At 34.2% G+C, this 17,248-nt stretch overlaps 1 protein-coding gene across 3 annotated transcripts in view; it reads right to left on the bottom strand.

Annotated features, from left to right (window-relative positions):
* Positions 1–1,342: 1,342 nt before the first annotated feature.
* Positions 1,343–17,248, bottom strand: part of WRN (WRN RecQ like helicase) — a 153,726-nt gene continuing 137,820 nt past the window's right edge. For 2 of the 3 annotated variants that reach the window (XM_078069648.1, XM_078069646.1), the window contains exons 33-35: positions 10,344–10,558; positions 6,793–6,921; positions 1,343–4,250 (exon numbers count right to left, since the gene is read on the bottom strand). In XM_078069648.1, the coding sequence (XP_077925774.1) occupies positions 4,131–4,250; positions 6,793–6,921; positions 10,344–10,558 (464 nt within the window). In that variant the 3' untranslated portion in view covers positions 1,343–4,130. The remainder of the gene's footprint in view (positions 4,251–6,792; positions 6,922–10,343; positions 10,559–17,248) is intronic. The other variant, XM_078069649.1, reaches the window with a different exon arrangement.

The following is a 17,248-nucleotide window of genomic DNA, read 5'->3' on the forward strand; positions in this document are numbered from 1 at the left end:
AATGTTAGATCTTTTTTCATTCTTTCACAAATGACATTTGTTGGCATAGAATTTTATGCAATAACATGTTTTTTAATTCTTATTAAATATTCCAATAATGTTTCAAACTTGGTAGGGTTTCAGCTTTAAAAGAACAAGCATATGCTAATTTTTCAATGATACATTTTAAAATGGAGCCACAAGAATAATCTGTTACGCTAAAAGGTAAATTATCCCAAGTATTTCAGATGCTTACACTATCAAATATAGACCTATTATTCTTTAACCCTAAAATATTATTAACAAAGTTTTAATTTACTTCATACTCTACTTATTTCTAATTTCTTCCAAGGTTTAAACACATTTACTACAGTCCTCCGCTCTACCAACTGAGCTATCGAAGGAACCACTAAACACATTTACCTAGTAAGGATGTCTGTACGTTATCTCAGATGATTTTTGGGTTGCCTTCCCAAGAAAAATTATGTGGCACCTTTTCAGGTAGCTGAGATCCTGAAGTTTGCAGCTCCCCTTACGACTGTAGTGAACGCTCTTCGGTGTTTTTGTTGGTTTTGCATTTCTTTGCTTCCCATAAGACAGATAAATGTCTAGTTAGCTCTAAAATGACTGTCATGCTATTGGATTCTTCATGTTCTTGCTCACTTAAATTGCAACCTCTCTGAACAGGAAGAATCCTATATTCTTTTCTTATTCTATCTGGTAGGATCACAGGCTTGTGGGGTTTTTTTCGTTTTGGTTTTTTAATTCTAAATAACTGTCAGGACGTTGTCTGAATCCGTGGTCAGAATTCCAAATGACAATACAAGAGATAGTAATTAATATTTTGTGGAGGAGATAGCATAAGACAAATACCCTAAAAGAAACTCCTTATTTTTGAGAATGAACCTGAGGCAAACTTGAGGCCTGACAGAGCTGAATAATGATGATACACCCGCGAAATTAAAGTCCAGTTCATCAGTTCTTAGTACTCTGTGCTGTACTGAGTCATTTGGTACCAGACACTTGCACCTGGTGATCAGGCAGAACACAGCAGCGCCTCCCCAACGCCCTCTGGTGGTAGTGAGCGCGCCCTGGTGGTAGGAAGTGGTAGGGAGCGCGCCCTGGTGGTAGGAAGTGGTAGGGAGCGCACCCTGGTGGTAGGGAGTGGTAGGGAGCGGGACGGGGTGGGGAGAGCAGAGGATATGGAAATTCCACACGGAATGCATGCGAAATGGGAAACCTGGAGATTTAGAAGCCTGTCCCTCCACCAAGGAGCATGCTGCTTTGTCGTCTACTTTGTGAAACTATCTCTATGAGCCTCCACATCCTTCGCCATTAAAAAAATTTTGTATTAAAACTGAGAAATGTTTAAGAAATGTTTATTAATTTAAAAAAAAAGGCACCAGTAAATCCATTACATGATAACATAAACACATTTTACAAAAATATCCCCCACAAGATAGAAGAATGGCATTGTCTGGCTTCATAGAAGTGGCTGGATTCTCAGATCTGCTTCTACATTCAATCTGCTTCTAACATTCAGTATGCGTTCTTTTGGTTGACGTATATGAAGAAAGCGTGACCTTAAAAAGGTATGTAGTTGGAAAAGGGTGGAGTGTCTTAATAGCTTTTCCAGATAATTGCAGACATTCTTCTTTGAAACTGTACCACAACTGGACATCTGTAGCTTCTTAAAGACTGGCTGCAGTGTGCAATCTGAAGCCATATAAACAAATGTTTTCATACTCTCCTACATTAAAATCCATTGGACTGTTGTGCGGTTTGAATGAATCTTTTACTCATGCATGATTTTATAAGATCATGTATTAGTCATGTAGAAAATATTAGTTCACTGAGTTGTGCAGATCTTCTAATTGTTGACAATATCATTGTAAGATGTCCAAAAAAATTGTTAATAGTATGAATAATATCTCATTAGAAAAGCCTTTATATTATGGGAAGCTCTCAAACTCCTGGCAGCAGACACAAGTTTTCCAAAACTATAAATTCTGCCAGAAATCTCAAATTTTATCATTGCCAACAAATAACCATCAGTTTTCCTTGAAGTGATAAGATGGCTTCGTTCAATTTTATCCACCAAATGCCCAAGTCTCAACAACCAATCATGGTTTTCTATCATTCTTTTCAGTAAAAAATGGTATTCCATGGAAAAAGAACTAATTCAATTCATAATTCAAACAATCAAACAAGAGCCTTTCCTGGAGACAACCATCATACTTTGGTACAGAGCAGAAGCGTTTTATACATACTTGCCATTCCATCACATAGATTGAAAGATGTGTGTTTAAAGACTGAGAATTAATAAAATCAATAATTTGGCGTCATTGCCTTGATTTGCACTTAAGTACCAGTGGTTTTACCCACGACTGCTTTGCACCCTCAATGCAAATAACATAGGACAAAAGGCAAATAATATCTTGGTATTATGAAAATAGTTTTGCCTTTGCAAACTCCCTGAAGGAGTCTCAAAAACTCCTAAAAGTCTGCAGACCACACTTTGAGAATCACTGTACTATATAAAGCCACCAAAAAACATTCTGTGGAAAACAATTTAATGACATGGAAAAAAAATGTTCGTAATACATTCAAGTGAAATATAAATGAGTCTCTAATTCTACTTCTAGAAAAAATCTAAAATAGAAAAAACAAAAAAACAAAAATGACCAACAGAAAAGTGATTATATAAAATATAGTATATTCACCATATAGAATGGTAGGTAGCTATAAAAAACAATGAGACTGACCAATATATACTGACATGGAAAGTTCTTCATGACATATTAAGTGAAAAGAGTTTGTTGCAGAAAATTGCATATAGCATGATCTAATTCACTTTAAAAAATAGGAATGTATGTTTAGATATATATGCAAAAGCATGTAAATGCATAAGGAATGATTAGAGAACTATAAGTCACATATTTAAAAGGAGCTATCTTCTGGAAAGGGAATGGTAAAGAGATGTAGGAAAACTGGAATACAAGGAACTTTTGTGTTTTAACTTAAATGTTTTACAAAGAAAATACATTCATGCATTATTCATGTATCACACTAAGAGAAGCAGTGAACACAGAGGCTTAGCAGGCTACGCAGAAGGGGTTAACTGATTATCTGTTGATAGAACTACTGGTGATTTTTATTTTCTTTTTTTCATCTCTCCAGATTTTCTAGTTCTTCTACAATATTTCTTCTTTATTAACAGTTATTTTTAGTTACAAAAATGTCAGTTAAAGGCCATATGGTGAACTGGTTAAAGTGATATTAAGTATGGTTTACCAAACTCAGTGTCAGAGTACGGGCTTCAGTAGAGAAGTCTATTATGTGCTACATAAAGAGGTACTGGAAACAAATCCCAACATCCTCAAAAACTAAAAGCCCTCAAGGTAATTAAGTAAATAAAAGTAAAAATATATATTTATTTATTTATTTATTTATATATATATATATATATATATATATATATATATATCTTTGTAATGTCCAGTATGAAGGAATTTAGTATTTGCAAAATAACAGAAATAGCATACAAAATACAAAGTACATAGTTGCCTAGTCAAGTTGGTCTCCTTTGTTATATTATTTTTCCCTACTTGCACGGAACCCAGAATGTTTTATTTTCAATGGTCTGGTCCACTAATACCATTTATCAATGTGCGTAAGAGTTTCTTGTAAGGATAGTAAGGACAATATGTAAAAATAACTATGCTTCCTTCATTCACAAGAAAGAATTCTGGTAATATATGAAGATTTTCTATCACACTCGTAATCATCATACAACTACCACCAGTCCGTTATTTATATCAAATCAGCACCCCTTAAATTTTCCAAACATACTGTTGAAATAAGTAAAGAGATTAGAAAAGAGAGCAGTAACAGTTTCTTAAAGCAATCTTAAAGGCGACCAATTTATTATTCTATTCTATGATGTACTCACGCAGGCTCTACAGAAGACTCAACTTTAATATAAACTGCACACGGCTGTTTTACAGCTGTTGAATAAATGGGTTAGTTTTACTTTTGAGATAGAACACTTTGTAAACTGAAGTATCGGTCGCCACTATTTTCAAAAATGAAACACAGTTCCCCTCTTATGATAGAGCAAGACACACACAATTCCTCTGGCAATTGCCAGGTTAACTAAAAAGACCTTTCTTTTTTGGTTTGGCCATTGATTTCTTGCTGGTGTCAGCTAAAGTCTCATTGTCTTTGGCAAACCACTCAGGTAATTTTCTCTTTGAGGTTACAGACGGAGGCTGTAGGAAAGAAACAGAAAAAGAAATATTTGTAATGTTGAAAATGTATGTCAGCTGTAAAAAGTAACACAGGTTACCGTATATACACCCACCACCCTTCCCTTGCTGAATAAAACAAAAGAGTGCGAGCCACAGAATTTATTTCTGGATCAAAAAGTACATAAAAGAGAGACAAAAATCGCTGTATCGTTTCTTTAGGCCATTACCTGCCATCTTGTTATCTGTTCTCAGGCACTCAAGTGTACACACTCATTTGAGAAGGAAAGAACTGGATGTTATTTCAGATTTATATCTCATGTGTATTTGGTTGGGGTTGACCAAAATGGTTAATTTAATGTTCTGAGGAAGGCATCTGCTTCGGTGCACACACATGCACATATATACACACACACACACAGAATCATAGAGGTATTTGAAAAAGCATGTACTTCTGTGTCTCCGATGGCTGACTGACTAGCAGAGTGGTCCAAACACTATCAGTGCCTTGCAGAGTTGCTGGGACGGAACAGATACTCAAAAAATGTTCATGAATAAATGAAAAAAATTCTGTTTTTTGTCTCAAAGACTCTTTTGAGAATCTGCTAAAAACTGGAGATCCACTTCTAAATATACACATACATAATACTTTGCACAATTTTAGGGGACTTACATGCACCAAACGAAGACTCAGAACCCTAAAAGTCCCTGAAAAAAAAATGTTAAGAACCCAAAGGCAGTGGTTGTGTATTATATGATCTGCACTTGAAAAAAATAAAACAATTTTGAGTTATGTTCCGTAAGCATAAAATGGTATTAATTAGTCTTATCTCAGTTTGACCACAGAGGCTCAAACTAACATAACAGACAAATCATTCTAATGCAAATATACCTTGGAATCCAGCCGAGTTAGTTACTGGAACTATCTGAAGGACTTTATGATAAGGTGACCTCAATCTAAGTTATAATAGGTCTATTAGCTTAAGGTAAAAGGCATTATTTATTCAATTTCAAGAACAAAAACTCTATATATAGTTCATCAATTACTTGCCATGTTTTATTATGTTTTCTATGTTTAAAAATGGTTTCAAAAGATTTAAGGGTGGGGAAAAAAGCAAAAGATCCTTAGCAGAAAACTGTGAAACCTTGTATTTAGAAAAGGTAAAAAAAAAAAAACTGCTAGCTATTTCAGCTTAATTAAAGAAATCCAATGAAGAAGAAAGAGCTATTCACACTTTAGCGAAAGCTAAAGAAAAAATAGGCTAAGGATAGCAAATTTCCTCACAGGGAAGAGAAGTCCAGCAGAACAAATTAGATTTATATATACTGTATGACACGATATTTGACTCAGAAATAAATACTGGAGATATAAAATGGCACAGACAAAAGGCATTTGGGCAGAGATAAAATTGGTCCAGAAATATTTATTCCTCCCATAAGATCTTATTATCACAATCCCTTGCAGCCTACAGTTGCTTGCAATTAGGGTTTGAACGCCTATGTGCATTTGGAGGAAGAAAATCAGTTAAGATGATAACAAAATCGGGGCGCCTGGGTGGCTCAGTTGGTTGGGCGACTGCCTTCGGCTCAGGTCATGATCCTGGAGATCCAGGATTGGGTCCCGCATTGGGCTCCCTGCTCGGCGGGGGGTCTGTTTCTCGCTCTGACCCTGCCCCCTCTCATGTGCTCTCTCTCTCTCATTCTCTCTCTCAAATAAATAAATAAAATCTTTAAAAAAAAAAAAAAAAAAGATGATAACAAAATCAAAAAGCAAAACAGAGCATGATATCTGAACAGGAACAGAGCAGAGGAAAAAACCCTAAGTCTTGTAGCTGAATACCATGGAATAAATAGGGACTGCCAAACAAGGCAGAACTAGGTTCGAGTCCTAATTGAGTCACTTGCCAAATGTATGGCCTTATGAATGTTATTTCAGCCTCAGTGTCTTCACACAGAAAATGAGAATAACAGTACATCACATCACTAGATTACCTGGAGAGACAAATGAGAATATTTGCAAACTATCAAAACACATTCTGATTTATTCTTGGCATTCATTAATTAGTAGCTAACATCATTTAAAATGTTTTATCTTCTATAATATTTCTACAGAATATGATCTTCATCATTTACCATACTATTATAATAATGATCTTGTTTCATTGAGAAAGAGGGAAAATGGTTACTTACACTGAATGTATCTTTTGAGTCTCAACACTAGGTATTTGGAGAGACTTTATGAGAACTGAGTCACCTAACAGAAACAGTGCCTTTCAGTGACAACTTCCTTCATCAGCAGACAACTAAAATTCCCAGCAATCATAATAAAATTTTCAGGCGGTATTTATCTTTTTGATACTCCAAATTCTATTAACAAATATTAAGTTGGGAATACAAAACATTAACTCATTTGTTGAGTATATGTGAGCATACATATGTAAGTAAATAGAGAAATATGTATGTTATATTCACATTTAATTTCATCTAAACTAAGACAAATCTAAAAATAGTAATTATCAAGTTGGATGTAGCTATCATGAAAACTACTTTATTAATTTAATTTTACCTGTAAATGAGAATCTGTAAATAAATCTGTTTCTGAATCGCTGGTTGGCTGATTCCAAGAAGTTAGTCTTAGGGAATTTCTGTGACTTTCATCTTTTGGTGAAAAATCACAAGGATGTTTTCCATCAACCTTTAACATTGTTATAGAACACGAAATAGTTAGAGCATGCACTATTCTCTTAGAGAACAACACAAAACAAAAACTATGCCTAAAGAAGCAAAGCTTAAGAAAATTCTAATTGTTTGGATGTACTGAATTTTAACAATAATAATTATAATAATATTATTCATAAGGCATTTTTTCTGAGTATCTCAAAACAGTTTGTAAATAATATCGTACATTTTAATTTATAATGAAACTTAGTGGCAGGGCAGGAAATATCACATACATTCTCTCTTAGGCAGTGAAAAAAAACAAGGAGGAAAAAAGTAATTTGGGGGAGAGGGTTCGGGGATGATGGTGGAAGCAGCAGCATAGTTTTTTAATCTCTCTGAAGCCCGCCATTAAAACAGAATTGACAGGAAAACCCAAAATGCATAATCTACCTTTACAATGAAACTAAGTTTAAAGGTATCCCAAGGAAATCCAAACTCTGAGCATGTGAGGCTAAATCACCAACAGCCATAAGACCTGCAGAGTACCACTTACGTACGAGAGAAAGCAGAAGCAAGCAGTGAGGTACCTGAGAACAGAAGAACCCCAAAGTAGCCCACAGGTAGACATCAGAAACCATGGTAGACTAATGTGAAAACAGCATTTGAAAATGGGAGGGCTTCTGCCCAACCCAATAGCAAATGACATAAGGAACGGTGTCTTCAATGGCTAACGCAACTGGTCCCCGTCCGTGAACACTCCTGACCAGCTATAACGCTGCCTTCTGGGAGAACTGCTGGGGTGAAATCAAATCAAGCAGTTCAAGTAAAATAGAGACAAAGGGAAGAGTGGCAGAGGAGTATATCTCATAAACTAAGTTTCCATATTTTGAACAATTATACAAAATACGAGAAGAGAATTCTGTGAACTTGGGAAAAACTACCTTGAAACATGCTTTCTTTTGAAAGTGCAGGAAAACTAATTTCTCATGGAAATGAACAACAGGAAAGTATTAAGGTCAAATGTGACACGAGAAGACTTGCTAAGGTATAGAATAAAACTGTAACCTCTTAAAGTGAGTTGAAAAATATTAAGAAAATTATTCAAAACATGAAAGAGCATCACAAATCAGTATCAGAAAAATTCAAAATGGAGGAGAAAAGTTCAGCTAAGAATTAGAAGCAAAAGGGGGCGCCTGGGTGGCTCAGTCATTAAGCGTCTGCCTTAGGCTCAGGTCATGATCCCAGGGTCCTGGGATCGAGCCCCACATCGGGCTCCCTGCTCCGCGGGAAGCCTGCTTCTCCCTCTCCCACTCCCCCTGCTTGTATTCCCTCTCTTGCTGTGTTTTTCTCTGTCAAATAAATAAATAAAATCTTAAAAAAAAAACAAAAAGAATTAGAAGCAAAAGGAAAAATGTATAGAAGTGAATACTAAACTATGAGGAACACAGCAATAAACATAACAGATTCTGTCCAGAGAAATAAGAGGTGAAAAAGAAGAAGATGAAGAAGAAAATTTTAAATTAAAGAGAAATGGAAAACTAGAAAGAATTCATGGGAAGTGACAAATATTGCAGCTAGGCAAAGAAGATCCAACATAGAGATAGTAGAAGTCCCTGAAGAAGAAATATAAAGCAATGGGACAAATACTAAAAAGTAAAATTTAAGAAGACTTTCCAGAAATTTTAAAAAAAATTATGTACTTAAAGAACCTACTGTGTACCTGCATATTTTGAATCAAAACTACCAATATCAAGACAGAATTTTTCTTCATTAAACATAGGCATGATTGAGTTTCTATCTTAATAGCAATCACAACAGATGTAAAACTAACAATGCATCAACAAATACAAAGAATTTGTTTTGACATTATTCTTTATCAGAAGCCTCATATTCATCCAGTGAAACAGACTAAGAGATACAATCCAGGTCAGGAGAGAAAATGAATGTTAACAGGAAAGATCTGAAACCAGCCCTCCAACAGACTCCACAGTATTCAAAGCAGCTTTCTATACTTGGGAGGCAGATGAAAGAAAAATACTTTGGCTGGTTCACTCATCTCTTAATCTACTTCCTAGCCCCAATATCCTTGTTCCCCTAAATGGTGGGGGGGAGGTGCTAAATCCAGTGGGCTCAGCATGACTTCTACCCACCCACCCGCCCCAAGAAAATCTCTCCACTCTGTTGTCAGCATTTGATGTTATTTCAATAAAGGGAAAAGCCAAATGCTAATATGTGATTAAAATAACATTTCATATAAATGTGCATCAATAATCAGAAAAAAATAACAAGTTTCACCTTTTCCTTTAGTGATAGGTAGAAGTTGGTAAAAAAAACAAGGTTTTAGGCACCTGGTACAGATTTCAGAAATAAAAGGCTGAGAATAGAAGCCAAATTTCACTACAACCACCCAACATATATTTTCTTTAATATCCTTCTCACAGCTACTTCAATTCCAATTAATGTAAAGAATTCCAATTAATGTAATGTAAATAATGTAAAGAATTCCAATTAATCAAATTTCATTAGGTTATCTAGGACATGTCTATATACAAACCTAACTGAAGTACAGAATTTAAAAAGATCAGTTCCTCTTATTTTTAAGCTATTGAGAAAATGGGTTTAACTCCTGGAAATCCTATAAAGACTACCTTAGAACTGGAATGGAATCCCTAATGCACTAATATATAAATACTAGCAAACACCTACTACCATGCTCAATTTATGATCTAGAAATTAAAATAATTTTTTAGTTAATTATTAGTTTTTACAACTTTTATCATGGAGTCATATAATTTTAGACCTGGAAGATACTGAAGGTTAAATTTTCAAATTTATACAATCATTTAATAGAATCATTTTCAAAGAATAGTTATCTCATACAACATACAGAGCAATAATTTCCAAAGCATTTAATATTAATAAAACTAAAATAATACTAAATAATATTAAATTCATGGTCTTTCTCAGAAATATATATGGTATATACTCAGGACAATTAGCAACAATTATCCTTGTACCTAAGAGATTCAGTATGACAGGAACAGAGCATGATGAATGACAGAATGTTAGACAAACTAGTTTTGGGGGTATTTATAATGGAATTCATTTTCATTTTTATAAACTACATAAATTGCCATATGCTCAAAGCTAATATTAACTATGTCTATGAAATAAAAAGAATTTCCAGGTTATATATATAATCAGTATGAGGTAGAGGTAAAATTTAAGCTGACATTCCATACAAAAAGCTAAATAGATGGGCTACATTTCCCTTTTTCTGTTGTTTAAAAAAATCACTTTTTTCAGATAAGATTTATGAAAAACAAAGGAAATAGAGCACAGATTTTAAAAAGTAACTTTATATCAGATTTTATAAGTTTAAAAAATACAGCATTTTAGTGTTAGAATATGCAAATTGAACCGACAATGTATGAAAATTCTACATATAATTAACACCTTGGTATTAGCACCTACTTCTTCCCTGTTTCTCTTAGAACTTGAACAGCTCTCTTCAGAGTTGGGGAAATATCTCTTTCTGTTGGAAGCACATGAAAGCTGGTCTAAGAGTCTGTTGTGACAGTCTTTTTCCAGGATCTCAATCACCATGTGGATAAGGTAGGTGTCAATGTTTTCAGGAACCAGCTTTCTAATTAGTTTAATTTTACTTATATCTGTAAAGGATGAAAAAAATAAGAGTTAAAAATAAATTACACAGAACGTGTTAGAAAACCTATGAGCTGGGAATAGTGAAATATTTTTAGAAAGGAAGGAGGAAGGTGTCCGAAGAAAATGTTCCTTTTTCAAATGCCTACAGCCCTATAAACGGAAATGAAGTAAAAAGCATGTTCTCCCCTCACCCCTCACCACCTGCAGCCCTTGCCTCCAAGACTTAAAGTCAGGTCAATGCCATTGACTCTGCATAAATGATGTTTCAAACTGCTTTTTGTGAGGTGCCCTGAGAACCAAAACCACCCTTCACAGAATTGTTTCTAAAGGAATTATGCTTCAAATTCCAAATATCTATTACAATTATTTTTTTAATAGAACTTATTCTTAAAATAGAAGTTAATCATGAAGTGGGGGAAATTGGAGGGGGAGACGAACCATGAGAGACTATGGACTCTGAGAAACAAACTGAGGGTTCTAGAGGGGAGGGGGGTGGGAGGATGGGTTAGCCTGGTGATGGGTATTAAAGAGGGCACGCTCTGCATGGAGCACTGGGTGTTATATACAAACAATGAATCATGGAACACTACATCAAAAAAAAAAAATTAAATCCCCACAATTCTGGCTTGAAAGAAAAAAAATAGAAGCTAATCACACTTGTAAATAAGATGCTAATAAAAAAAAGATCCTTTCAGTGGATATTGTAGCATAACAAAACATACCAATTATTTAAAATGCATATTAACTAAATGAGTTTTCTGGGAAAGAAATCACTTATTTTCACAATCAAGAAATGTTTAGTTTTTGTAACTCAACACAACCGATTCAGACTGTGTGTCTTCACACCTTTTACAAATTATTTAGCAATCTCCTACAGACCACTACTTATGTCTCAAACACTGCCAACAACACATTCATCTGGAATGCTCTAGAGTATCATAAAACTAAGCAGCTATAAACTGGTATCAAACATTTCTGATACCCAATTCAAATTAACAATCAGAGTCCAAGTATTTTTAAATGCCACCCTGAAAGGGTGGTCTTTCAATTATTCCATTTTTCAAGGTTTATATTCTCCTTTCTTCCAAAAATCTTATCTTGCTACTCCTGAACTTCAAAAAAACCTGCAGTTAAATTAAAAAACAAAACAAAACAAAAAACCCAACAGTGGGTGTCTGGGTGGCTCAGGGTCCTGGGATCAAGCCCCAGGGAGCCTGCTTCTCTCTCTCCCCCTGCCTGTGCTCTCTAGCATGCACTATCAAATAAATAAAATCTTTAAGATTTTATTTTATTAATTTGTCAGACAGAGAAAACAAGCAGGGGGAGCATCAGGCAGAGGGAGAAGCGGGCTCCCCGCTGAGCAAGGAGCCCAATATGGGGACTCCATCCCAGGACCCTGGGGTCATGACCTGAGTCGAAGCCAGACGCTTATCCGACAGCCACCCGGGTGTGCCAATAAATAAAATCTTTAAAAAAACAAAAACAAACAAACAAAAAAACACACCAGCAAGAGAAGGTTACCCAGCTAATAGATACTAGGACCATGGGGGTATATATTTAGCCTGTACTCTTTGCTACTTTAAAGTGTTAAGATGTAAAACTGATCCCAATCAAAATCCTGGAAAATAAGATTACCTCTAAATGTAATAAAATGTAATAAAAATATGATTACCATATCTATCAACCAACTAAAATTCTATTTGTCCTTCAGTCATTATGCCATCCAAATACCACAGAAATTTGGCTAATTTTACTACTTCATTAATTTCTTAATGGCTGAGGCGTCTTCTTTTGTATGTGTCTATCAAAACTTACTTCGAGTTCCCTTTCATTTGTCTTCAATTTTTCTTTGAAAATAAAATGTTCCAAAGAACATTACAGTACACATTTTTTTCCATATTTCTAGATTCTTAGAAGTGGGATTGCTAGTTCAAAGGTTAAACACGTTTTACGTTTTGATAGGTATTCCAAACTACCTCTGTAATTGTGCTTCTGATACAATGAGCACTAACCACATGTAGCTACTAAGCACCTGAAATGTGGCTAGTATGGCTAAGAAACTCAACTCATTTAAGTAATCCTAATTAACTTAAAATTAAATTTAAAAACTGATACTTGAAAAAAAACATACTTGATTCAGTTATTGGAAAAATTTTAAGTTACGTTTGGAACACATCGAGTATCTTCATCTACTTTATTCAACTGTAAATTTTATGAAAGCTAAATACCAATCAAGTATTTTCAATTAAAATTTAGCATCAGAACTGAGATATGCTGTAAATGTAAAATACATTCCTGATTTCAAAGGCTTAGCACAAAAAAATACACAAATATCTCATTAATAATTCTATATTGATTATATGTTGAAATGATAACATTTTTAATATTTTGGGTTAATTAAATCATATAATTAGAATTAATTACATCTGTTTATTTTTGGGTTTTTAATTTAATTTTTTTTTTACTTTTTTTTGTTTGATCTTTAAATTTATTTTTATTTAGGGAGAGAGTGAACTGAGGCACTTGAGTTGGATAGAGGAAGAGGGAGAGAGAAAGAGAGAATCTTAAGCAGACTCCACACTGAGTGTGGGGCCAACACAAGGCTTGATCCCAGGACCCTGAGATCATGACCTGAGCCGAAACCAAGAGTCGGAGGCTTCGACTGAGCTACCCAGGTGCCCCTATTTTTTTTACTTTTTTAATGTGGCTAATAGAAAATTTAAAATTACATACTGTGGAGAACATATAGACTTGTTGAATCTCCATGTTGTACATCTGAAACTAATGTAATGTGTGTCAACTATACTTCAATAAAAGAATTTGTTTTAATTTAAAAATAAAATAAAATTGCATATATGGTTCATATCGTATTTCTTCTTGGATGAAAAACCATACAAATTTTCCTGTACTCTAGCCAACTAATACAACTACATTATATTAAATTCATCTTCTTCTATGGGTATTTAAATACCGGATAAATAAACTATACACCCTTAATTTCATCACGCTGTAAATGTACATTTTACAAGCCAATTTTTTGGAAACATAGTTCAGTAATCTTGAACTATCATAGCATCATGGGTTCAATGAATTATTTTGAAAGGAAAAATGAGATATTTTATTCCATCAAAACAATCTGTTTCTAAAATCAGAATGTCTTCTTTTCATAAAATTATGATGTATAACATTTGCTTATGGTTTTAAACCACTGTTAATGATTTAATAAATGTACAAAGTTATTGTACTATAATTTGAATATAATTTCTAGATATAATTAGAAAATCCATATATTCATTTACACATTTCTGTAAATCCTTTATATTTTTACCTTAAAGTCATCCTACAATATACATATGCAAAAAAGGGGCATTTAGATTAAAGATACATCTGATTCTGTCCTAACTTTCCAGGCAAGTAAGTGCTGAAAATTTCTATTGGAGAATAATGAACACTGGCTGCACTCCTTCAGTGCTTTAAGAGAGATCATATTACTCCTATTTTTGTGGCAGGTGCCTTGGAAACCACCCTTAGTTTTCCAGTTACATGCACATGAAGAATGGAAGAATGAAATTATTCAAAATATTACCCAGACACCTCATTAAATGCCTTGCTTAATTAATTTATTTTTTTTTTTAAGATTTTATTTATTTATTTGACAGAGAGAGACACAGCAAGAGAGGGAACACAAGCAGGGGGAGTGGGAGAGGGAGAAGCAGGCTTCCCACGGAGCAGAGAGCCCGATGCGGGGCTCGATCCCAGGACCCTGGGATCATGACCTGAGCCGAAGGCAGACCCTTAATGACTGAGCCACCCAGGCGCTCTGACTTGCTTAATTTATTATTGAGCATAGTTAGAATTTCAACTCCACAAAAGGTTAAAATTATATAAACATGGATAAACTTAAAGATTAAAAAGTTATAGAATTCCTTTGGATATTAAATTACAAGGACAAAACCTACTTAGCAAATAAGACAGCATGAAAATAATACATATGATTTCTCAATTCACAAATAACTCTATTTTCAGGTATGAGATTATACCATAACAAAACACAGAAAATTCTCAATTTAGAATTTTGCAAAATTTAAATGCCAATCAAACTTGTTCATTAAAACACCAAATTATGTGATATGGCTACAATTAAATAAAAAAATAAAAATAACATATCTGAATCATTAATGAAGTACATCTTCATTTCTTATTAGAATTTATAACTCAGTAATGTTTTCTCGAATAGGAGAATAGTATTTTATCAAGGAAAAACAAGAATTCAAAAGTAAAATTTCACATCAATAAATGTTATCTTACACACTATAAATGTACAATCAAAAGAAAATTTAGAGGGGCGCCTGGGTGGCTCAGTCGTTAAGCGTCTGCCTTTGGCTCAGGTCATGATCCCAGGGTCCTGGGATCGAGCCCCACATCAGGCTCCCTGCTTAGCAGGGAGCCTGCTTCTCCCTCTCCCACTCCCCCTACTTGTGTTCCTGCTCTCACTATCTCTCTCTCTGTCAAATAAAATAAAATATAATAAAATAAAATAAAATAAATAAAATAAAAACAAAACAAAACAAAATTTAGAGCTCATAGTTTCCATAATCTTAACTTCCTCAGTTTTTTAAACTACAATAATATATTTTTTCATATTGTATGTATAACCTACATACAGAATATTGACAGAAAGATGAATTACGTGTTTAATAAATATATTTAAAAGTGTTCTCCCTTCTTTAGAATTTCAATTTAGTATTTATCTCTAAATGAAAATTTATTTGCTATATTCAGTATATAATGGTAAAGATAAATGTTTTAAATAATGTTTTAGTCACTAATGATTACAGATGCTTCTCTTGTCTCTCTGATATTTGTTGAATCAGGCTGTGCAATTTTATATACAATTTTATATTTACATTTATATAGTTTGACTTTAATATTTCTTAATTTAAAAAGTTGTCTAACGTCAGAAATTAAAATTGCTAAACTCAGAATTTAGAGGAGACTAGATAGAGAATATTTAAAGGCACTATACAAATAAATATGTTAAACTGAATATAATTAAGTATATTTATTTTACCCGTCAATTAGCAGTTTATAAACCCAAATCCTATATCAGGATTAGAAACTGCATATTTCGGGGTGCCTGATCAACTCTTGATTTCAGCTCAGGTCCTGGTCTCAGGGTCCTGGGATTGAGCCCCACCTTGGGCTCCCCATCAGCTCGGAGTCTGCTTGGAATTCTCTTTCTCCCTCTGCTCCCTGCCCCGCTGCTCCCCACCCCGCTCGCTCGCGCACTCTCACTTTCGCTCTCTCACTCTCTAAATAAATAAAACCTTAAACCAAAAAAGAACTTGCGTATTTCTTTCTTTAAATAGTTGGCAGTACACTTTAACATGGTATAGTAAAAAGAAAAACTTGCTCAGTCATTAATCTTGACATGATATTAAAACAATCTCCAACTCTCTAGGCCTCAAATTCCTATCTCTGAAACAGGGCGGGATTGGGAAAGTGAAAATTTAATGATTTCCAATTTCCTTTCCAAATCTAAAATCCTATAACTTTAAACTATATGATTTGGAAAGCAACTTAGCAATACCTGCATTCTTCACCATAGCCAAATAAAATAGATGTTTTCAATACTTGGGTAAATAACAGAATCTTAAAGCTTCCTCTACCATTTTCTCCTGCCAATAATGAACTGAAATTAGAACATCTATTTTATGTCACTCAAGAATATCTGCCCAAGAATTCTTCAGTACTTGAAAAAAAAAGGTAATTATAACCAGCCTGAATTATTAAAGTTCTAAGGTTCTATAAAGTTCAGTTTTGAAATCTCCCTTCTTATATGCTTATTTATTAACTTCTTATTTTCTTCATTAGCTACTAAAAAGGATAGAGTATAAACATAATCATATTTAGAGGGTATTTTTAAGAAGCCATAAGATCTTACCACCTACTTCTTCATTCATCATCATTATAATCACCATCACTGCCACCACCACCAACTATAAAATACTTACAAGTGCCAGAGCATTCTGTGCAGTAGCTAATTATTTCTCACAATTCTGTAAGAAAAGACAATATTATCCTGCCCTCTTTTAGAGATAAGGAAACTTAGGCTTGGGGAGATCGGGCAATTTGCCCAAGGTCACATAGCTTTGAAGTGGTACAGCCTATATCAAAATAAACCAGCTGTTCCCAGAGCCTCTGCTCTTACTGACCAGGATAACACATCCATCAGTATTCAGGATTTAAGGAAGACAGCCAGTAATAGTCAATAGGGGAAAAAGAAAAAAGGAAAAAAGCTGCGCAAACTCAGAGAATACTGCCTACTATACAAGAGCTCATCAAAAGACATAGATTTCTTATGTATGTCCTGAGAGATTACACATACATAAAGGAAAAAATAATACCACAAGTATTAAAATCAATATGGCTTCTGAGTGTTTGACGTTCTCTAAAATACTATTTTACTTTGCGGTGGAGAAAGAGAGGTTTTATATCATCACAATTCTAACCCTACAGAATAATTACTGTTTTCCCTTCTCTGCCTTAATTTCTAGTTAGGTGACTGCTGGAGTTAGAAAGACTGGAATGGGACCAGGAGAGCTGCTTAGCTTTATCATAAGAGGACTCACAGCCAAGTTACCTTGGATGTTTTATCACAGTCCAGATAATATCAGATTTACAAACCTAATTTA

This window comes from Halichoerus grypus, chromosome 3 (assembly GCF_964656455.1).
Source record: "Halichoerus grypus chromosome 3, mHalGry1.hap1.1, whole genome shotgun sequence".
Classification (NCBI taxonomy): domain Eukaryota; kingdom Metazoa; phylum Chordata; class Mammalia; order Carnivora; family Phocidae; genus Halichoerus; species Halichoerus grypus.